Source organism: Mustela erminea, chromosome 15 (genome assembly GCF_009829155.1).
Source record: "Mustela erminea isolate mMusErm1 chromosome 15, mMusErm1.Pri, whole genome shotgun sequence".
Taxonomy (NCBI): Eukaryota; Metazoa; Chordata; class Mammalia; order Carnivora; family Mustelidae; genus Mustela; species Mustela erminea.
Genome location: NC_045628.1, coordinates 67,918,941 through 67,941,979, shown reverse-complemented (window position 1 = coordinate 67,941,979; position 23,039 = coordinate 67,918,941). Strand labels below are relative to the sequence as shown.

Genomic DNA, 23,039 nt, shown 5'->3' with positions numbered 1-23,039 from the left:
TCAGTATGGATTCTGTTCCCTGATTGCCTTTATTTCAGTTAGACCAAGTGATGTTTGATACTTGCTGAAATCTGACTAGATCAACCGATCTCTTTACCATTCTCGGCAAACAAATATTTTTCTTCCCCTCTTTTGCCATGCAATGGACTCTTACATTCAGTCTTACTTTACTCTTACTTCAGTCTCAGTTAAGGGCATCTCTGTGGCTTTTTCTGTATCTAGCAAAAGCCTAGGAAAAATTGACTGCTGTATTTGTGTAGTATCATTCATTCTACTACAGCTCATGGTGCATTGTGAATTATTGGACATTTGTCTTTTTATTCTTTGAGAACAGTAACTGATTCGTGTTTTAGATTCTCACAAGCTAGCATGATTCTGAGTTATATTAGGTACTCATTTGAGTTTAATGATTACTTTGTTGTGTAATGATTCTTTATATAACAGAAGAGTTTTAAAAATTCAAGAAACACTAAATTCATTCAATTTCCTTTAATGAGTATTTGTTATAAAAAAAAAAGAGGTATAAAGTCCTGTTCCCAAGTCCAAACCACTTATTAATTTAAACCTTGAGTTTTCTGAACTACCCAATTTAAAGTATTTCCGTTTATAACTGAAAGAAAATGTTTTATTGAAATGTTTGAGATAAAAAATATGTATTACAAAAAGCATATGACAAACATTTCAAGAGTACAAAATTAGTTGTAGAAATAACATAATTTACTGGTAAACCCACATTGTATTAGAAAAGTGCAAAGCCTTTTGAAGTAAAAGTTTTGTTATTTTTTAATACTGAGCACCCATTTTTATAACTTAGCTTCTCAAGAGAGGTACCTGCTTGCATACATTTTATCTGTCTCTTAGATTCAAGGCTCAATCTTCTCAACGGAATATGAGATTTAAATCGTAATAAATCCATTGACAAGAATTTTCTTTGGTGGATTCCAAAGTTAGCCAGAATTTTAAATTTCAAGATATAAAAACCTGTATGTAAGGTGTTCTATTTCCTTCAGTACCTATCCTACAGGAGATTAACCCCACAATTTCATTCAGAGAAAAAAAGGTGAGATTTGTATTCAGAAGTGTTCAATGATTGCTTTTTTGTGCTGGTGGATCATTTCCTGAAGTCAGTATGGCTCTCATAATTTTCTTTTAAAATCAGGCTATTCATTTAGGGTCAAATAAACTTTGTTGTCTGATTGCTGGAATTTTCATTGAGAACGACCTTCTCTTGATCGTCTTCTAGATCCTGATAGGAAGAAAGGAAAATGCATAAATTATAAATGTGATAAAACTTTAGAATTTAACAATGTGGTATTCTGTGCATGACTATATTTATTAAAGACCATCATTTCTTATTGTAATAAACATTAGATTATGTTTCCAAGTCATATCCTCTGTTTATGATGATAAAATCAAAGTTATCTTTTGATCAAAATATATGAAAATAGTAATTTAAAATTTGAGGATTTTAGTTGTTTTAAAAATTTGGATGGATTAGGATGTTTAGAAGAACTCTATGATAAAACCTTCAGTTAGAAATTATTTGTGCAATTGATTTTTAATTTCAAATGTCTGTATGGGACTGGCTTATAATCAGATATGTCTATACTGCATTTATAAGCCTTGTGATTTCTTTTGACTATTAATATGAATTATTTTATAAATTCCAAACTTATAATTTGTTCTAAGTTCTGCATGAAAAATCTTTGATAATTTAATGTGTTAGAACGCAAGATAACCTAAGTGAAAGATTAGAAAATGCACATAACTACAGTTATGAAGAAAATTATGGTGCATGGGTGATACATACATGTGTATAACTTGCATATTATATCAAAATTTTATATAAAGTTATATTAATAACTTTATGTGTATTCATTTGCTTATGTTTCAGACTGTAGTCTGATCTCAAATAATCACATGTTTAGAGAGCTCAAGTTCAGTAGCAACCAACTTTTGCATGGCTCAAACTCATGGATAGCTTTTCAACTTAACGCTACTTGAGTCTACCTCAGTGCATCCAAAAATCTAGCAGTTTGCATGTGTATAATTGCCTTTCCTTTAACATTTGTTATCCTTAGATGTTACTAATAATGCAGAGCATAAATAATCTCTTTTCTGATTTTTATCAAAATACTTTGCCTCAAATTTGCTAACTTTTCTCCCTAAAAGACAACAAAGTCCAATAAAATATCTTAAAACCCTATCCTTTGGCTTCTCTTAACATAATAAGACATGTATCCCATACATTTACCTTGAACTCTTTTGTTGGCTTGTATCTTCCTCACAGGCGTATCTAAAATTAAATAGTTGTAGTTAGAAATACTTTGAAATTATGGCTAACCTCAGACAGGAGACCGAAAATAAGGAAAAGCATAAATTTTTAAGATAAGCATCACTTAAATATGTAGATTTTCATTTAGAAAAGTGAGAGTTTTTCATTGGCCATAGACAATTGTTTTCCATATTCATTATGAATGTTCCCTATTTGCAAAACATTGTTTCATTATGGCATTTGGAGTCCCACACAATGTGTCATTTTTGCATGGAGTAAGTGACTTACAGGACTTTTCACCTTTTTTATAGAACGCATTGCTTTCTGATAAAGGGATATTTAACATTATATAAAGTTTAGCAGAAGCATCTTCTCAGAGATATCCAGTCATTTCTCCGGTTATTCCTATTTCTGATGTATCAGACTTCTGCCTAAAATTCTCCTTGTGAATTAGTTCATGATTACCTTGCAGAACATGAAGATAACAAATAGCATTGGCCTAATAATGCTAGAAATATAATTTTACACAATTCAAGAAATGTGTGCCAACATACTCCCAAATTTAACTTTAATCCTACAAAACCATTTATAAAATTAACTAGTTAAAAATAATAAAAGCATTCTTATTTATGAATATCAAATGTTTCATAACTGTAGGTTTTTGTTGTTAGAGTTGCAGAATATTTCCCAATTCCTTGTTTTCTTTAACTCATCAGGAAGACCAAATTCACATTTTCACTCAGCTATCAGATGCTTAAGATCAAGGAATAAATGTGGTTTCTACAGTAACTTCATTTTTCTGCTTACCTTTAAATTTTTTTTCTCTAAATTTTTACTTCTTGCTTTTATAGATTAACTATACACAATAATCAGGTCAAAATTTTTCTATTATATACATTTTTTCAATTCTCTGAAATTCTGTTAAAAAGGAAAACAAGAAACTACCACCAACAGTAATGTTGGCTGTATGTCACCAAGAAACATTTTTAAAATATTTGAATTAGTTTGTTTCCATGTGGTGCATTTCCAACATGTTTTTTTCCACACAAAATATAAGATGGATAAACATTTATAATATTATCTTAATACTATAATACAGAACTGTAGAAAACCTCATTAGATTGGAAAGTTTGAGATAGGATTATTATAGAATATGCTCTAATTGATATATTTTCATTAACTTCAGGTTTATTTGATAGCAAAATGAAGGCTTATGAAATATAGTCAAGAAAAGATGGATCCAATCTTTCATCAGTGACTTAGATTATTTACAGTAAACTTATTTTTTTTAATTTTTTAAAGATTTTATTTATTTATTTGAGAGAGAGTAAGGGGGAGAGAGAGAGAGAAGGAGCTGGAGGAGGAGCAAAGGAAGAGGGAGAAGCAGACTCCCTGCTGAGCAGGGACCTTGATGTGGGGCTCCATCACGGGACCCTGGGATCATGACTGGAGCTGAAGGTCGATGCCCAACGACTAAGCCACCCAGGCGCCCCTATAATGGACTTATTAAACACCAAATAACAGTTATAGTATAATTTAAAATATGGCTACAGAAGTGTTTACAACATTACATTTCAAAACAATCACTTACACTCAGATTTTCTTTCATAAACTTGGTGGCATCCAATTAATGAACATCAATTAAGTAATTTATTAATTTGTTACTGTTTTGCTATGGTACTAATAAAATAAGAAGTATTAATTGTGACAAAAAATATCTTTAGAAGAAAGCCTAAATAAAGTGAAGAAAATCAGATTTGTCCCCAGTGGCTGTCTGCTATCTTAAAATAAATAAGAGTTGTATCAGGTTATGCTTGGAGAAGCAAAATGTGGCAAGATAAACCAATCATATGAATGATCCCACACAAATGACCCACTCTAATGTTTCATGAAACATCCAAAATGCTTCAGTCCAGTTATTTATAAGCCTTTTGAATATTTATATGGCTCTCAGAAATTTAAATTAGGTGTAAAATATTACTTTCTTAAGTTTATCTCATGTAAGTTTATTATGTAAATATAACTGACCATGATACTGATAATAGTTCACATTACTGGGAGCTTCTATTTGCTGAACATTATTCCAAGTGCTTTCCATACATTAACTCATTAAGACGTAGGTAACATTAGCATTCTCATCTTCAGATGAAGAAACCAAAGCAAAGAAAGAATCAACTTACTTAAGTAGTTTGAGTTGGAGCCCATATCAAAAGCCACACCTACAAGCTGATCCCTATTCTCCACACAGGCTTTACATGTTATATTGGCAGATACATCAAAATCATCCAAAATGGCATCTTTTTTGTTCCTTTCTCTATAGGTTGATATTCTCCCTTAATTACTTCAATAGTTTCAGTTAATGTAGCCTTACCTAAGATAAGTGTGAAATTCTATGCATTTCATGAGAACATTTTTTGAGTTAAGGTCTCTGAAGTACTTCAATGATGAATCACAATATTGGTACCAAAAGGACCATGTAGCCATGTTACTAGTCATGACTAAAATAATTGAGGAATATGCTCAATTCATGAAAATGTACTATATGCACCACTATGAACAGTCTAGATTGGAAACTCCAAACTTTGCGATGAGGACTATAGTTGGGATAGAGATCAATTATCTATATTCTGAAAGAACAAAGGCCAGTCTTGCATAATGTGAACTTTATTCACAGCAGATTCTTTGTAAATAAGTATCTCAGGATATAAACACTTGTAACTCAGTGATGACCCACTGATTTTACAGGACTAGAAAAAAAAAGTACCATGTCCAACTAGTGTTCAGATACTAGTAACTTTACTGCTTATCTTGTCTTTATGATATGAAAATAACCCTTGAAATGTTTTGAAAAACCTTAGAAATGTTTTAATAAAAACTTACGATGTGGTAGTGTGAAAGTTAATGCTTTAAAGACATGCAGAGAAACCAAATATTGGGAATTAAAGGAATCAACCCTCTGGGATAAAAGAAACAGGACTTAAAGAAATATTTCATTAACGTAAATTAGAATATTGTATTCTTGTAGCAGATATATTTTCTTTTGCCTGAAGTTATTGTTATGTACTTAATTCTTTATCATCAACTTGTTAAGCAGGCCTTATTAAAGAGAAGAAAACATACTTACCTGAAGTTTAAGCCTAAATAAAGTAAAGCAGTGTGTGTGTGTGTATATATATATATATATATATATATATATATATATATATATATATATATGTACAGCTACTAAATGATTCATTCTCTAGAAAGCACTGCCATTCTACAAAGCTGCTTACTATGGTAAGGACTTTAAAAAAAAAGAATTCAATTTAATCTTCATAATATCTTCCCCTCTTCCTTCATATCTCTGCTTTCCTAACAGAAAGTTAAACATTTGTGGGTAGATGAGTGAATTCTGCATTAGATGATACAGAAAACCTTGGTTCTTTTATGGCTCTGGCTGTGTCACACACTCCCTACAGTCTGAAAGGAAATCTTGTATTTTTCAGACGCATATTTTTCTCTTGAGGGGAAATTCAATCATTGGTTCAATAAAATTATTTTTACTATCTCTGAACAGTCTCAAAACTATATAGAGATTTTAACTAGGTTAAAATAAAGAATAAAGAAACAATTGCCTATAATATGTATGGTTCCAAGAGAATTTACATTTTCTTAAATGTAGAGATACAATTTAAGCAGAAAAGCCATCTAGGATGATATTTTGGATAAATACCAAACTGCAGTTGTGTTTCTGAATTCATAGCATATTTCAGGAAGTGTATTTGATTTTTCTGAGTAATTTCAATACTTGTTTCTCTAAAGCAATTTGTCGTCTGAATACTTTTGTTGCTAGTAAAATGAACTAGAAGTTCATTTATTCAAATGTCAATTACTCAAATTATATTTTATTAGCATTTACTGTTTCTTCAAATAATTGTTTAGAATTTGTCTAAGATTTTGAATTCTTTTTTTTTCTCCTTTGCTTTTAAAAGTAGGTCCTTTTAATGCCATAGACAGAGAACATTCCATACTTTAAAGATTAATTTCATATGCAAATAAATTCCATCTCCAGGTATAGATTATCACTCAAACTGTTAGAAGAAACAGATATCCATTCTCAAGAATGTAGTTTGGAAAAGAAAATTTGGAAAACTAAATGCACTTGTTTTTTTGCTAGATCTATGCACTAAAAAAAAAAAAAAAAAAAAAAAAACAAACCACAACCCATAAACATGCCTTTTATTATTGTTCTGGGGGCAGTGAATACATTTTTTTAAATGTAAAAAGTATGTCAATTTGGGCCTCTTTAAACAGCTACCACTTTAAAAAGCATTCTCCTGTCAGATACTTAAAATATTCTTATGATTATTTGTATCAAAGAAAAAAATATTCATTGCTCCCCAAGTTTTATATCATAGAACTTTTTAAAGACTGTTTAAACTAGTAATCATTTCTCCATTATTGTTAATTAAATTTGTGGTGAACCAATCAATCTCTTAAGACAACAGAACATGTTGTCTTTTTCAACCTTATTAAAAGAAAAACCTGAATGTTCAGTCTTTAAAAAGTTGAAGAACTCAGTCTCCAGAACCTGTTAAGTGGGTTAGTTGTTTCCCTTTTACTAACCTCCCTGAAGCAGTCTTTTAATTTCTTCATCTTCAAATAAATGACCATCACCACCTTCAATGAATTTGGTGACCTTGGTGACCTCTGAGAGGATACATGTTTATAGCAGAAATTGGTTTATGTAATAAAAACACAGAACACTTGATATGCTATATAATGGCGTCTGGCTAACAATGAATTCCAGACTTGATTCTGGAATTCCACACTTGATTCTTTCTCCAGTTTTCGTGCTGTTTTTGATAAGCCATTTTTCTTAGTTATTGAACAATATATAACAAATATATTAATAAAACAAGCAATGTGATTGTTATTTGAGTTTCATTCTCTATCTTTGGAAATCTTTACTATGTTGGCATGGAATTTGAACAAAAGAATGAGAATAGAAAATATGTAAAAAACCTCAAGGATTATTTTAGACTTTGAAACAGCTTACGTAAAGTCACATTCTTATTTTTCTAGACATGCTGACCTTCTTGAAACAATTTCTTCAAAGTTTCTTCTGTTTCTCCACCACCAGTAGAAATCCTAGTGTATTTTATTTCAGGACCTGAAAGAAAGACAATTTTTTAAAAAAGTCTAAAATACCAGTAGGCAAACATCCACTCTAAAGGGGCAGATAGACTTTATAGGCTACATGACTTGTGTTGCCGCTATTTAAATAGTCATTCTAGGAGAATAATTGCTATAGACATTACACCAAGGGATGGTCACCCTGGGTTCCAATAGAACTTTACATAAGTAGGTGGCACAGGTCATAGTTGCTGCTCATTTAAATGAATACTTGTGAAATAGCTGAATTCAGAATTTTTTTTAAAAGATTTTATTTATTTATTTGACAGACAGAGATCACAAGTAGGCAGAGAGGCAGGCAGAGAGAGAAGAGGAAGCAGGGTCCCTGCGGAGCAGAGAGCCCAATGCAGGGCTTTATCCCAGGACCCTGGGATCATGACCTGAGCCGAAGGCAGAGGCTTTAACCCACTGAGCCACCCAGGTGCCCCTGAATTCAGAATTTTAAATTAATTCATTGGTGAGAGACTGATACAGAGGCTGACTAAAATTAGAGATCAGTTGTCTTATATCAACTTTCATATATTTTGGTATGTAGATGTATAAACCTTAAGCTAAACAGGAAATCGAAGGAGGGAATGGTTTTTCTTCTAGGATTTATTAACTCATTGATAAATGGCAAAGCAAAAATATTATATAATATGTATGAATCTGCATTGTAAAAAAATGCTCATAGATTTGTCCACAAATTGCAATTCAGAGAAAAACACAGATTGCATATTTAGGATAATATTATTTCTGCCAAAAAGAAATAACTTCAGTAACCACCATGAAAATGACTTAGTCAATTTCTCTCATGATTCTTAGAGAGAGAGATATTTTAAGATTTGCTATGGTTTTACTCTTATAATTCAGGCATAGTTCCATCTACGGAATCAAAGTTTACCTGTAATGATTCGTTCTTCCCTTGTCTCTTTTTCAGTTATTTCCACAGGCACTCCATCAATGATTTTAGTGTATTTTTTAATAATTGGCTCTAAAAGTAGGGGAAGAAAAATGCATTTGATGTATCCCCTTATGGATACATAAGCCAGACAGTTTAATGATTAAATATATTTCTCAAAACAGTACCACTTAGAATTCAATCATAATCATTTTGGGGACATATCTCAAATAGGTTCAGATCAACAAATATCTAAATGGTAGAGCTATGTCCTGAATCTTGGGTGAGGGAGAGAGCCAACTGGCAAGTTAACTCTCCATGTCATACTCTCATACTTGTTTTCTGACTGTGGAATGAGTGTTAGTAAGAATCCAGGGAATTCTACATCATTAGAGTGGGAGCCCTATCATCAGTCTCAGCAGTGATTTATTAGCCAATCTTAACACAATGGCTATTTTTTCTTCTAAGTCCAATAGATTACTTTGTATTGACATTATTGTTACTCTATTTCCTAATCATCACTGGCGTATGCACAGTAATGACGGGTTTGTTGGATCTGGTGACTTAATGGATAAATTAACTCCACGTAGTTAAAAACTACTTTAACTTCATTAAAGGTAAATTGTATTTTATCTGATTGGAAGGAAACAAAAACAAAAACAAAACAAAAACCCCACCTAGCAGGAAAAGCCCATAAATGAGATGAATATCCCCACAATTTAAATAAAACAAAAGCCAAGAGAAAACAGATGCTAAACATATTTAACCCAACACTGTTTCAAAATAATCCCAGTGATCCTAACTAGGCTTTAGGAATACATATAACGCACCTCCATGAATCACTTCAGTTACTGTTTCACCTTCTTTAAACAGTCTGAACTCAGGTTCACCTTCAATTTTGACCTTTGATATTGTGGGTCCTGAGGCATTGTTTTAGGAGACAAATTATCATGTTAAAACAGTTCTTAAACTTTCGCAGAACAGGAAATTTATTTCACCATTTGGTGTTACTGAAATGTCCAAGTGGTTTCAGGCTTTATGAAATCAGTTTTAAACATTTCCCATTGTCTTCAAATTAGGCAGTATTTATGCGAACAAATGACAGTCTATTGTTGTGTTGCTAAATTTACTTTCATCTGTTTCAGCATTTAGCATAAATCTGTCCATTTATTCATAGTCATAAGGTAGGATCAAACAAGGTATTATGTACTTTGTGAATCATACAGTACGTACGAAATTGAATTGCTCTCATGATAACTAGTGTAGATCTTACTTTACTATACTGGTATCATTGATTACTCTTTCCTTATTAAATTTAATTTAATTTTAACTACTCAGTGTTGTATATTTTTTATCAGATGGGCATAAGATTGAAATTAAAAGAAGATCTCAACTTCATGTCTATATTTAAGATGCTGAATTTCAGGTTTTATGGGAAAATGAATTGAGTACTTACCTTATATATGAAAATGATGCAAACATTTACTAATAATTAAACAGCCCTTCAAATGCAAGAGTTAAACAAATGTTGCATTTGATGTACAAAATGATTTCACTTCCAGAGAAAATCATTTTGAATGTTAGAAAGCTGATTACTACATTAGTTAACCAAGACTATTTCATAGAGAAGGAGAGTAAAGTTCAGTACATTTAACTCATACTGTAACACCCTTTAACAGTTGAATATCACTGTATTTGCTTCTCTTTGAGAGGATTTATTTGCTTGTCCAGAAATTGTTAATGTACACCGTTACCCAGAATTAGTCTAAAACAATCTAAAATAGTGAAAACAATTCTTCTTTCAAATAAGGAGTGCTTCATACCCTACTATTGATCTATGGGATCAAGGAATATTGAGTATCAAATGCAAGGCCAGGTTTTTAAGGTTAAGAAATTTCAAAAGAAAAATACCCTTAAGGAGTTTAAGAACAAGAAATGAGTTAATAAAACATCCGAATTGACATTTCTTTGGAAGAGCCTAAACTGAAATTTCAGAAACACCCTCTTTCATTATGCACTATGAAGGCAGGGATTTTTATCAAATCCTTTTTTCATATTTACTCCCTGCAACTAAGAGAGTGCCCAGCAGAGTAGTAAGATGTTCATTAAGTATTTGTTGAAATGAATTTCAGTTGATTTATTCTTAATTCTCTAATCTGGTTGAAAACATTTTATAAGAAACATCTTAAAATTGTGTTTTAGAGCCTAATACATTTATAAAGAATTCAAGAATCGTCAAGGAACCTGCAAAAGTTCGATGAGAAGGAAACTCCAGTAGCAATCTTAGAGCTGGACAATTGTAAATGGCTGCCACAATAATTATTTGTTTCCTTCAGTATGTTACACAGAAGTAAAACTTCTGAGTTTTTGAACTGAAGACTTTTTAACACATAGGTAACAATAAAAATGACCCCATTTTTCATCCTGTTCCCTTTATAGGAAGAACCCAGGTAGGACTGATGCTTCACTGTGTTCCTAATTGAAGAAAGATTAATACAGTAGATTCCCACTGGCAAAGATTGAGAAGATAAATGGGTTGAACGAAGAAGCTTGAAAGAAAAGGTAGTAATCTTTGAAAATAAGAAGAGCACATGTGAATGATTTTGATTATAGAAACTGTGTACAAGTGATGATACAAAATTTTAGGGGATGTAATTTTAAAAACAGTATGAGTATGTTAAAATCAAGTGTATTACCAAGAATCATTTGATCACTTTTTATTAAAATCATCAAGAAACATTTTGTCAACAAAAATTTCAATGATTTAATTTCTTAAGACACAAAGTTTTCATCAAAATATAACAGCAATTAAATGATCATAGGTAAAATTTTTTTTAATAAGCACAGATTTCAATATTAGGTGTCAAGAAGAAATTAAATATGGATGACTAATTAGCTAGGAAATAAATTTTGCACACAAGTTTCCAATATCTGGTTGTAAATCATGGCTTGCCTTTAAAAAAATAGACAAAAATACTCAAGAAATTGCCATCTCAGTTAAGAGAATGAGAAAAAATTTCAAAATCAAAGACATTTAAAATTTTTTTGAGATTCAACTGAAACCATGATTTTTTCCCTTTTTAGAAGACCATTTATATACTTCTTACAGAAAAGAGAAGAAAACTTAGTCTTTTCTCTGTGGCAAGTAACCCCATTAAGATGCTTAGACATAAAACAAATCATTCTTAAGGTCTGACCCTTGGTAATAATTAAAATACACGAAATGAGGGTGGCGTCAAAGATGTTGGATAGAGTTGGCTAAAATAGACAGTGAGTGTAGAAGTTCAGGACTGTAATTAATAATTCTAAGGTTTGACTTATGGCACCAGATACTTATTCCTTCTTCTGTTTCTGGTGGTCTAATTTAAAAATATGTCATATGTGGTTCTAATTTTAAACTCTTTCATCAATGTATAGCTTCAGTGCTCTCTTAGGTCATTGAATGAAAAATGCCTGCACTTTTTGGAAGAGCTTTTATAACAAGAAATCATTTGGGGAGATTGGAGATAAAACTAAAAAAGAAATTAAAAAAAAAAGGAGTCTAACTGAAGTAGAAAAAAAAACAAAAAAAAAAAGCTCAGGATTTATTATTTGTTTGTTTGTATGCTTATTTATTTATCTGGGTACTAGTGCAAATGCAATGGCCAATTAGGTTCAAATGAAATCAAGTACAAGCAAATGTACTGAAAGCATTAGGAATGCACCATCTACTTTGCTAAATAATTTGCATTCCGCATTCTGCAATTACATGAGCATGCCACTGATATAGAAATATTTAGCATGTTAGTTTCAAAAAGAATGTAGATACATTCATAGATATCAGTCTATTATTTGATTTTTATTTTATTTATTTATTTTTTTACAATAAAGGAACCATGATTTTTACCTTCAGTTTTGATAATAGGCTGAAGACTGCCTTCAATCACTTTAATTTTTGGTTCCACAACTTTGGTTATAATTTTAGTTGCTGAAAGTATAGAAAGTGGAACATAAATGATGTTTACATAAAAACAACCTGAACAAAATCGCCGCCTTTTTTTTTTTTTTTTAAATCATTGTTGGGTACTAAGGTATAAGTTGCAGTAATATGTTCAGGCCATCAGATACAGGAAATATTCATGGTACATTATCTATTTATCTTCTCATGTCCAGATGGTGTACTCTAAAGTCCAGTGACTTGGGTTTGTTCCAGTGAAATATATGCACACTAAGTGAAGAATGCTGTCTAGAAATCTGTAATTTTGAACTGCACCACTAAAGCTCTTTACCTTCTTTTGTACTTCTTGAAAATATTGGCTGCATAGCAACAGGAGACAAATAAACATGATTAATTTCATGCAATTCATAATATCTTAAATTGCATTGTTGGATTCTTTCTCAAAAGACAAACGTGAAAGACAAAGACAAAATATTTTTTCATGCATCTGATAACAGTGATACAGAAAGGAAAATATGAAAAATAGTTCAGAATAATTACAAGTAAAAAATAAATTTCAGCCAGCCAAATATGAGCTCTATGCAACAAACATGATATGATCAGTATTTAAGTTATCAGCTAAAATGCCTTTAATTTTCAGCTTTAATATCATGATCATTTTTTAAAAGATTTTATTTATTTGGGAGAGAGAGTGAGTGAGAGAGAGAGAAGGGGAAGGGGCAGGGGGAGAGGAAGAAGCTCCCTCTGAGCTGGAAGCCTGACGTGGGGCTCAATCCCAGGACCCTGAGATCATGACCTGAGCAGAAGGCAGATGCTTAACTGACTGAGCCACCCAGGTACCCCCATCACAATCATTTTTTTTTTTAAATTTAAAAGTATATATTTTAAATGTGTGTCATTTACCCAACTAAGACAATAATATGCAGAATTTATTTAAAATAGCAAACTATTGGTTTGGCTTTTGGTTTTACAGATAAACTGGAAATGTGCCTCTGGAACCATTCATCCAGGGCTACTGGCTTTTTGTCATTTCTAATTAGAAGCCTTAAAAGATAGATCCATTAGACAGCGGGGCTGTGCTAAAGCTAACTGTGCAATCACAACAGATTGTGTTGACACCTTAGAGATGAGATGTTAGCACAGTTTGGGTTTCTGTCACATTCTCACCTCAGGCTTCTGAAATCTCAACTTTTTAAAAATTCATACGGGGTCTAGATCTTAATTATGACTATGGTTCAGTCATATCAAATTTTTTATTTTGAAATCTTAAATTATGAAGCTCTAAAATATATCAAATCTAGGCATCCAATTACTGATCCCACAAGTGGTCATGCCGCAGAGGAACCTTTCCATGAAGGCCAAATCCACGAGGTCTCTGCCTCTACTATCAAAATGGGTTAATTACTTTTACCTTAAGTTTTTACCTCTTATTAAGGAACTTGAAGTGCAGGATATCTAGTTCGTTGTTAGTTTTGTTTCAATCTTGCTTGCCTGAAGAATTAAATAGTTTTGACAGGTTCCAGACTGGGGATTAAATACTGATTTTATTCTGCTCTACCTCAATTGTTACATATTCAACAATGTATATGATAGAGCACTTCCCCCCCATACAATTGGAATGTATGGTATTTTGGGGACAAGAATAATATGTAGCAAGGAAATTAAAGAAGTTTTAGAGACAAGTCAATGAAGGAACACAAAAATGGAATCTTAGGTTTAATTGCTCTCTACCTCTATTTGAAATTCTTCTAAACAGCAACACGCCCATCTGGGCAAGGTTAAAGAAACATCGGGCATTAGAATGTAAATCTCAGAGCTGTTTCAAGAACTTTGAGTAGACAGACGAGGTTTATTAGATTTACGTGATTTCATAAAATATAACATTTTCTGTGAGTGCAGATTCAATTTTAATAGAGAAAAATAAAGCAATTATAAGATTCTGGCTCATGGAACAAAGTATTTCATTGGCCTATGTAGAAGGTAGTGGACCTATAATGGGTAAAGTAGGAAAGGTAAAGAAATGTGTTGCAGATATACAACTTAAGTGAGAAAGATGACATAACATTTCTGATGAATAGAGCCCATGATGATTCTTTAATCTATTTTAAAATATATACAAGATTGAACACTTCCATACTGGAATTTATACCATGTTGAATCATGTCTATTCCAACTCAATCTTTAAAATACTGCTGAGCTGGCCTCATACTGGATTTGCTTATGTTACTATTATACAACTGAAATCAGGAAGAGCAGCGGACATTTTGTTTTGCTCCTTACATTGCCTTCATTCTTCCATATCTAGCGTAAATCCTGAGGAAAAAATGTTTTAACTCAATAACAGAATGCTCAGAGTATAAAATAGAATTATTTTCTGGCCAGGATAAGAGTGGGAATTGAAGTAATACTTTTGCTACTGGTACATTTTGAATGTTTAATTGTAGAGTCAAAACAAAATGAAAAGAATTTCTGCTTTGAAAGCTATGAAGAAAGAAGGAAACAAGAAAGATGAAGAAAAAACCATATTGAAAAAGGAATACTACAAGTTACATTTATGAGACTGGAATACCTTTACCGTTGTTAAGTAGTAGAGGTTTAATTTTGATAATCTGGTAGAGTCAGGGATAAAAGAACCTTGGCATCTAGAAATTTTAGGTTTATCACCTGGCAAATTCTTTGTTCCTTCATCCAGTTTTGGATGGAAAGAGTTTTTGAGCTGCCAACTCATAAACATTAGGATTCCTAGGCACACCATGGTCCACCCTGTCCTTAGACCACTTACGGCTTGAGGGTGGAATGAGCTACAAATCCTTCAGCAGTGTTACATCTGTGTCTACACATCTGAATTTTCAGATAACTCTGGAGTGCCTTTTAACTGTCTCTCCTCTTTGTATGTTTGTATGTCTTTTTTTTTCCCCTGCTTCTTTTCCATGCTAGCTATTACATTTTACTGCTATTCTCATATCTTATCATTCCTGGTTTTTTGAGGAATGGGGAAGTTCAGTTTAGTTCATAGGATCTGAAGGGTATGGCCCTGGCTGAGAGGTCTCAAGACCTTAAGCCTGCTTCAAGTGGGATGAAATTTGTCTTTGTTTGGAATTCTAAATACCAGATTATCAATAAATTATGCTTCCAAGTACAAAGAAAATTATTGTATTTTCTTTTTTTTACATCTTGCCATTGGTATGTGACAAATATTCTTTATATACTTACTGTAAACAGTCATGGGGATTTCTTTGAAGGTGCTACCACGAACAAACTGAAAATAAATATTTGCATTTAGTAATGTGAAATTAGTAGTTTTATTAACCATAGTATGGCACCACTTTAATTCATTTTGCAATATCCTGTTATTGGTCCAGATGGCATAAAAAGTACCAGTTTTTTTACTCAGAGTATTAAAAATTATAAAATAGCTAATCTAAAGTGAAATAGGTTTTTAAATAGTATTTCATATGTTTTCTCATACTTTGACCCTACAAGGACAGAGGAGCAGAATACCTTTTTACCTGTAACCACTGGGATTAGTGATGGTTTTTTACAAGTAAATACTTTACCTTTTATTCTGTAGCAAAGGTACTTAATAATAGAAAGATTATAGTTTTTTTTTTTTAATCAATGTGTCTTTTCTTTCCAATTGGGCTGTAAGTTTTTAAATCAAGGGCCATCTCTGATTCAGCTTATATTTCCCATTACACTTAATACACTGTTTGGGCCCAAGTAGCTTTTATTAGATATTTGTTAAATAAAACCATAAAGAAATTATGTCATTTATTCACAGGTAAGCCAGTGGTACATATTCAACAAAGAGCAATCCATGTCCAGCATACATCTACCTATTTATTTATACATTTCTAGTCTTTTATGTTAAAATTGCAATATCTGTTCAGCACATTGCAAACCAACCCAATAATGTTCCATACCTTAATTTGGATGTATTTGATCAGTTTATTAAGTATTTCCAGCAGCCGATCATTTCCAACAGGTGTGTCTATGAAGAGGAAGATTAGATGAATATTGATAAGAAAGTGTGAAATAAAAGTCTAGGTTTCTATTGAAAATGATTTCATTCATTAATGAGTTCAATAATTACCAACCTGCTGGGTAGAGGAGTTTATCTACAACATGAATGACACCGTTTGTTGTCATGATGTCAGATTCTTTTGATTTCACTTCGTTCACCAGAAGTGTATCATTTACCTATCAAAACAAGAGATAATGTCAATGAGAAATTAATGAAAAATTAACTTTAAGATAATTGAAAAATAGATGAAAGCTATCCTAAATTCATTCTAAAAAACTTACTCCTTTCAGATAGATTTTGCTTCCTTGTGTGGTCTTCAGAATATTAGTAACACCAGGTTCGAATCCTTTTCCAATGAAAACGCCTGGTGTTAGGTGATAAAGGATGATGTTTTGAAGGGCATTTTTGTCACCTGGGGGGGAAAGGTATATTTATAACACGTTATATTTTTTGATAGTTTGATGCTGGAAAGACTAAGGATAGACATATTTCTTTGTCTTTGTTTTTTCCACACTGTAATTTCTCATCATATCATTGTTCTCTAAGTTGCTATCAGTGCCATGTTGAAACTGTCACTTCGGTCTGTTCAATCAAAATATTAGCCAACCTACTGAAAGGAAGGAAAATCAAATTATTTTTGGGATTGTGACTACTTTCTTTGTCACCTAATTGTGTGGACATTAATATAAATAGCATAAGTGAACATCTAGCTCTACAATCATGACAGCAAGCAGTTAATTAAGAATATTAATGAATCACCTTCCACATATTCCAAGGGGAATTAAAGGAAACTAAGGCTAGACATGAGTATTAAAGAGGGAACATTTTTGAGGTTGATTTCTGGGCAGGAATGCTTGAGGAAGAAATGAGATCCTGAACTCTAGGGGCAAATATCTGGTATTCACTTCTACTCACGAATCAGAATTTCCTTTTCTTCATTTGTCATTCCCTTAAAGGCATCGTTGGTTGGAACGAATAAAGTCCAATCCCCGGGTTGTGTCAGGAGCTCTTTCAAGTCTGCAGCTTCAAGTAGGCTGAGGAAGACACTAAGCAGGCAAGATATATTTATTCTGTTAGATTTAGATTTAGGTATTCATGGAATAGAATAGAATCCATTTACAGTGGAAAGCATGAGAAATTTTCATGCATTTTTTTTTAAGATTTATTTACTTATTTGAGGAGGTGAGGGAGAGGCAGAGGAAGAGGGAGAGAGAAAATCCCAAGCAGACTCTGTGCTGAGCACGGAGCCCAATGCAGGGCTCGATCTCACGACCCTGAGATCATGACCTGAGTCAAAACCAAGAGTTGGACACTTAACTGATTCTGCCACCCAGGCCCCCTATTCATCCATTTTTATGTTTCAAATGCAATTTACCTGTTAAGAAAGTTTTATCATGGGGAAATTCTTTAAATATACATATGGTTTTTAAATCTCCTAAACTAAATGTTTATCTTACAAAACTTGACAAGGTCACACTTCATGACCAAATAGAAGTGCATGTTTTTCATTTAATATTCCACAAAACAGTCTTGGCTAGTATTTACTGTCATTTTTTAAAAAAACTTAAATATAAAAAAAAATTGCAAGGAATACGCCAATGTATTAGATTGTTTCCCTCACCAAATCATATTATGGTGCACCAGGAAGCAAAATACTCTTAAGAACATATTTCAGTTTTGAAAATATTTGCATGGACTTCTTATTCTAAATTCTATTTTCAGCAGTACTGAATAATTGAATGCTTTTTGGATACTAACTGTGACACAAAACTATGTCAATAGTTCTCATGTTTTTGTTGTTTGTTGTTTGTTTGTTTGTTTGTTTGTTTTTGGTGGGAGTGAATCCATTTGGCTTACCTAAAGCGCTTATCTTGTTTTAATTTTTCGTGGAGGGATTTCTCTGCTGGTTTGATGATTTCTCGGAATATATGAATAGCACCATTTCTTCCTTGTTTGCTTCCTCTCACCATGCATGAATTTTCAATGCAGACAGCCTAGCAAAGAAGAGAAAGATACAACTGTCTATTTCCTTACTTGAAATGTCCTATGTGGAAGTAGATGCAAAACTGAGTTAATCGATTGACTCTTAAGAGGTCTCCTGACCTCTCTGGCCAAAGGAAATAGCATCTCACTTCTTTTTTTAAGGTCTGGCATAATCTGACTTCACACTTCTTATTCAATCAGGTTTTCTAGTACTAGTTAACTACCCTATATGTCACACAGGTAGTTTCATCCATAAATAACAAAAATTCCATAGAATTCCATGTCTGTATTTTTTTTTTCCCTTTTGTTTAACTCTTTTTTTTTTTTGAATTTTTTTTTTTTTATTTCCAGCATAACAGTATTCATTATTTTTGCACCACACCCCGTGCTCCATGCAATCCGTGCCCTCTATAATACCCACCACCTGGTACCCCAACCTCCCACCCCCCGTCCCTTCTAAACCCTCAGATTGTTTTTCAGAGTCCATAGTCTCTCATGGTTCACCTCCGCTTCCAATTTCCCCCAACTCCCTTCTCCACTCTAAGTCCCCATGTCCTCCATGCTATTTGTTATGCTCCACAAATAAGTGAAACCATATGATAATTGACTCTCTCTGCTTCTCCAGGTTTGAACCATTCTTCCACACCCTCTTTAAGAAACTTTCACTCTCTAACTCTTTAGGACCCTCTTTAACCATAAAGTTCTCTGACTTCAGTGCCTTTTGAGATTTTCACAGATATTTACTATATTTTCCTGACTTTAAGGTTCTATCAATTATGTCACATTATTAATTTTGTTATAGTGTTTTTTGAACAAATATATGTATATGCAGCCCATTTCCTGCATCTTATAAAATGTGTGTCTTGGGATTGTGGAACAATCCTGAGCAGCTGCTGTGTATTTTATCAGGTAATGCTTGACTTCTGTAAAATCTCTGGCCTGGACAGAAATTGAACGGCACCACTACTTGCACAGTTTTCATAAGCAATATTTTCTAGAAATAGTTCCTCAGATAAAGTATGTTAGAACTATTTTCTAGAGTTCAGAGATCTTTAGATGTCTATATAAAATTACCTTGTAAACTTGCAGGAATCCATAAATCAAAAGCTTATTTTAGAGGGGTTTTATGATTTCTAGAACTGAAATAATTAATGTTTTAGAACAGATAATGAAACAAACGCAAATTATCTGAATTGTTAATACTCAGCACTTTTTGTTGCCCTTCCTCACAGTCTTTCCATACATTACTCAGTTCCCGATCTTCCTATGGATATTTACTATTACTACAACCACATTAATAAAATTCTGGACACATCTGCTTTAATAATATTCTTAGTCAGGGGAATGTCATTTGACATTCAGGTCAATGTAGATATTTTCTCTTTTTCTGATTGACTTACTGTACGATAGACGAAAACTCTGAGCTGTTTGCCTCCAATGGTTTCAAGCTTTTGTCCATTGTAAAGCTCATTAAGGCCAACTTTTACCTTCAATATGTGATTTTGCAGAATTAATTTAAGAAGCCGCTGATCCATGCTCAGAGTATCATCTATAAATAAATTCATGAAGAAAAAGGATTACTTAGAAAGCATTAAAATTCCTCCTGATAAGAAAAAATCATGAAAATGGATAATCCCTAATACTATGGAGATTATAGATTCTGCACTCATAAAATATATGAGTCAACTAAATGCTCAAGGCTACAAATTCCATGTACTAATTGGAAACTCTGCGAGCTCTTTGATCAAATGACTGTAACATTCTTCTTCTTCTTTTTTTTTTTAAGATTTTACTTATTTATTTGACAGAGATACAGCGAGAGAGGGAACACATGCAGGGGGAGTGGGAGAGGGAGAAGTAGCTTCCCATGGAGCAGAGAGCCCAATGTGGGGCTCGATCCCAGGATGCTGGGATCATAACCTGAGGCAATAGCAGCCGTTTAACAACTGGGCCACCCAAGCACCCTGGCTATAACATTATTCTAATTTTTATGAGAATTTTTATACACTGGTCACATGACACTACTGACAAATCATTTATAAATTCATCGTTGCTTACGAAGAGAAAATCAAAACACATTCACCATCCTCACAGTTATTACAAAGAGGAATAATAGCATTTCTAGGAATTTGAATTTTTATTAATAATTTTATGCATCACAATTTAACATCTGGGAATATGTTTTTAAAATAATACTTATTTTTTAATTACTAAATTTTGCTTTACGATTTAAATATGTCTTTGTGAAATCACTTTTCTAGAAAAAGTGGCAGGTTACACTAATCTAAACAACATCCTTGAAGAGCAGGTAGTAGATAAAGTACTTATAATAATAGTTTACATAGTAATATAGAAGTGTATAATAAAATAGTCTCTTGTTTTTATTTATTTATAATTTGACACCTTATATCAAATGTTGAGATGAAAAATACAACTATTTATTCTTAAATATTATGTTGGTGTTAAATAAACAAATCAGATTAATTTTTCTTAAGATCTACTAATACATCCTTTGTGTGTATTGGAATTATGAATAGTTTCATAGAATAACTGAATACCCTTTATCACAAACTTTTGCTCCCTGTAGGCTCTTATCTATTATAATGAAATATTTTTAAATGAAGGACATTTTAATAGAGATGACGTAGTACTAACAATGTGTAACCAATAAAGAAATAATCACCACCTTGTAAAATGTCGGTTGTTCCTTAATGCAAACAATCATGGTGAAGAAAAATGTGTGTGAGGGTTGGTGGGGGAGCGAGAGTAAGAATGACAGTGTCCAGTACATACCTGAAAATGCATTATTCACAGGTGCCAGCAAAGTATATTCCCCATCTGGCCGCAGAGCGGATGCCAAGCCTAACTGGGCCACGAGGTCTGTGAAAGTGGTTTGCTGATTTCCAGCCAGCTCAATAACTTGTTTGGCTGTAAAGTAAACCATCACCATCGCAACAATGTCATCTTTGTTACTATCATCATCATCCTGAAATTAGTAAATCAGTTCTTGGCTGTTCTCTATAAGCTATTTGCTGCCATGACAATGTGATAAGATATCCTGCCCTTCCCTAGTAAGAGTTCCAGATTCCTGTTTTGGGGGGTCGATAACCACAGAGAATTTTTACAAAAGAAAATATTTTTCCAGCTTCTTAGTTTCATTGTCTTTAATTCTCTATGGCTCACGTCCCACCTTTCTCTGCTCTTGTGAGTGCCATAGTTATTTCATTTATCCAAAGCTGGCCATTTGGTTAGATCTGTCCTTCCGCTTTCAAGAAAAACTGTGGTACTGTGAGAGAGCCTTTATAAATATTAAGTGTTAGAAGCTTGGGAAAGCGGAAGTTCCGTGCTACCCAGGAGCCTGTGGCTACACAGGCTACCTAGTGCTCAGTTCACTCTGCTGCATTTGTGCTTCACGTGCCTTTCCTTATGCTACACATTCATTTTTCATGGATTTAGTCATGTGGCATCGTAACTGGTAAAGAGTAGTAGGTGGAAGAATCCAAAACTGTTGCTCACCAGAATCGGGAATTAGGACCTGATCAATCAAATGGATGACACCATTATTTGTCACGATATCTTTTTTGTTCACCATTTTGATTCCATTTACTGTTATGCTGTCACCGTCACATCCTATCTCAATGGTGTTTCCTTCCAGAGTCTCAAAGACTGCTCCTCCCATGATAGCTTCAGAACACTGGAGTGTGTTCAAAAGGTGGTACTTCAAGAGAGCTGGAGCACAAATGAAAAGCAGCAAGTTCTGAGATCAAGGGAAATTGCACTTACCCCTTAAAGACATGGTTCATTGTGGACCTGAGAATTCCTAAGAAATATAATACATATAAGACCTAAGTATTAAAAAAAAAAAGGCCTAAGTATTGACTAAAGGGTTTTTAATTGTTTAAGTTCTAGGAACGCTTTTTCAACGAACTATATGAACTATTCAATAGAAATAGCTCAGCTCAGTAGGACGTAAGAAGAGAAGATCAGTTGCATGAAATGATTTGTGTAGTGCTTAGAAAATGTGTTAGAGTAAGTTTCCACTCTCATAAGAAGGTAATTTCTGACATGAAAACAAGAAGAATGATCCCTGTATTTACTAGAGACACCTATTCTTAAACACCCAAACAGCATCTTGTATAAGCCACTCATAACAGAATAGCTTCATATGATTTATAAAGAGTTTAATAGAGGAGGAGAATAGGACAAATAATTCCCTAAAGAAAACATCTGGAGAGTAGCCAAAGTAAAGATGATTTCTTGGAAGATATCTGAAGGGATCTGTCCTTCAACCGTATTGTCTCTATAACTGTATCATCAAAATTTCTCATTTTAAATTGGTTAAATGTTAGTTAAATGTACTCCTCACAACATAAAATCTATTTGAAAATAGATAGAGAGACTAGAATGAAGCCAAATTCTATGTATAAATAAATAATAGACCAAGAGAACCGTGTAATTTTCTTAACTTAATTATACATTTTAGCATAAATTTAGAATTAAAAGCATTATGTAATACATGTATGATATTAAAATTTGATAATCTAATATTTCTTTTAAACCATGGCTAAATCCTTTTTAATGCCTGCTACTTATTTACTTGAAAACAATAAAAAAGAATATGATCTTTATGATATTATTTATAAATTAATTATTAATTATATAATTACTCTGCTGACTCTTTCAAAGGCTTTTTTTTTTTTAAGATTTTGTAGTCCACTTAGAACACAAGTTTTTCTTTGCCTTTACTTATCAAAGCTGATAA

General features: G+C 32.7%; 1 protein-coding gene across 9 annotated transcripts in view; it reads right to left on the bottom strand.

The window, feature by feature from the left end:
• Positions 1-474: 474 nt before the first annotated feature.
• Positions 475-23,039, bottom strand: part of POSTN (periostin) — a 35,036-nt gene continuing 12,471 nt past the window's right edge. Inside the window, exons 8-23 of one of the 9 annotated variants that reach the window (XM_032314788.1) lie at positions 21,794-22,006; positions 21,071-21,205; positions 19,678-19,826; positions 18,152-18,288; positions 17,210-17,340; positions 16,576-16,706; positions 16,368-16,470; positions 16,194-16,261; positions 15,484-15,529; positions 12,220-12,300; positions 9,164-9,253; positions 8,337-8,426; positions 7,353-7,430; positions 6,884-6,967; positions 2,255-2,296; positions 475-1,246 (exon numbers count right to left, since the gene is read on the bottom strand). In XM_032314788.1, coding sequence (XP_032170679.1) covers positions 1,209-1,246; positions 2,255-2,296; positions 6,884-6,967; positions 7,353-7,430; positions 8,337-8,426; positions 9,164-9,253; positions 12,220-12,300; positions 15,484-15,529; positions 16,194-16,261; positions 16,368-16,470; positions 16,576-16,706; positions 17,210-17,340; positions 18,152-18,288; positions 19,678-19,826; positions 21,071-21,205; positions 21,794-22,006 — 1,616 coding nt within the window. In that variant the 3' untranslated portion in view covers positions 475-1,208. The remainder of the gene's footprint in view (positions 1,247-2,254; positions 2,297-6,883; positions 6,968-7,352; positions 7,431-8,336; positions 8,427-9,163; positions 9,254-12,219; positions 12,301-15,483; positions 15,530-16,193; positions 16,262-16,367; positions 16,471-16,575; positions 16,707-17,209; positions 17,341-18,151; positions 18,289-19,677; positions 19,827-21,070; positions 21,206-21,793; positions 22,007-23,039) is intronic. The other 8 variants (XM_032314791.1, XM_032314790.1, XM_032314789.1 and 5 more) reach the window with 8 other exon arrangements.